Source organism: Aplysia californica, unplaced genomic scaffold, assembly GCF_000002075.1.
Source record: "Aplysia californica isolate F4 #8 unplaced genomic scaffold, AplCal3.0 scaffold00003, whole genome shotgun sequence".
NCBI classification, from domain to species: Eukaryota; Metazoa; Mollusca; class Gastropoda; order Aplysiida; family Aplysiidae; genus Aplysia; species Aplysia californica.
Window position 1 is genome coordinate 3,018,887 of NW_004797273.1, and position 989 is coordinate 3,019,875.

Genomic DNA, 989 nt, shown 5'->3' on the forward strand with positions numbered 1-989 from the left:
CACACACACACACACACACACACGTGCACAAACAAAACACATAACACATACACACACAAACAAACAACCAGACACAACAAACAACCAGACACACGTCCACCTACCTTGCCCCACTTCGGGCAGATGGTCCTGGCTCGCACGGCGTCTGCTACACTCTGCTCCAGCTGACCCAGTTTGAGATGAGCCGCCGCGCGATTGGTCAGCAAGATGTGGTTCTCAGGGTCAAGGGTCAAGGCCTCTGTGTAAAGCTGGACAGCGCGTCTGGTTTGGGGGAGAGGGAGGTGGAGGAGGAGACAGAGAGAGAGAGAGAGAGTTTTAAAAAGTGTATGGGTTTAACAGTTAACCCATATCAACGCTATATGGTTATATAAGGGGCAGGACCTTCGAATATAACGTTCGTCTCTAATGGGAGGGAGCCAAATGGGGTTTTGAGGGTTTAGAGCCTTGAATATCCACAAAACGATCCAAATTGAAAAAAATTGCCCCATCTAGGATTCGAGCAAGCGCCATCCAATCCCTACTTCAGCGTGATACCAACTGGACTAACGGATTGACCACAAAGTTTTAGTTTCAGTAAGAGTTTTAAGGAGACATTTTTAGAACATCCCAACGGAACATTGAACGGAGAGCCATGATTGCCGAAATCTGTTGTTGTTTTTGGGTTTTTTCAGATATGGCACTTTATTACGGTCATGAGTTTAACGGCACGTGCAACATAAGTCAAACAAGTGCCATATTAGAAGTGTTACTTGAGTGTTTTGGGGTTTCTTTGTTTGGGTTGAAGGAGGGGGGGGAGTTGTTATATTTTTATTTTTTTGTATTTGGTAACGTAGGAGTTTTTAAACACCCATGGACAAAATTTAAATAATTTAAATTTCAACTATGCCTATTAGGGCCGACCCGGGAGAGGGGTACAGCATCCTAAGGAGAAAGACAGAGATACTTCATACAAATTTGGGTCTCCTGCGTGCAATGGCGAAGCGCTTTAC

At 44.9% G+C, this 989-nt stretch overlaps 1 protein-coding gene across 1 annotated transcript in view; it reads right to left on the minus strand.

Annotated features, from left to right (window-relative positions):
- LOC101854989 (tetratricopeptide repeat protein 28) overlaps positions 1 to 989 on the minus strand; it is a gene marked incomplete at its 5' end in the record, with an annotated part of 136,671 nt that overhangs the window by 127,116 nt on the left and 8,566 nt on the right. The window contains 1 exon segment of the mRNA XM_013079244.2: positions 105 to 261. Coding sequence (XP_012934698.1) covers positions 105 to 261 — 157 coding nt within the window.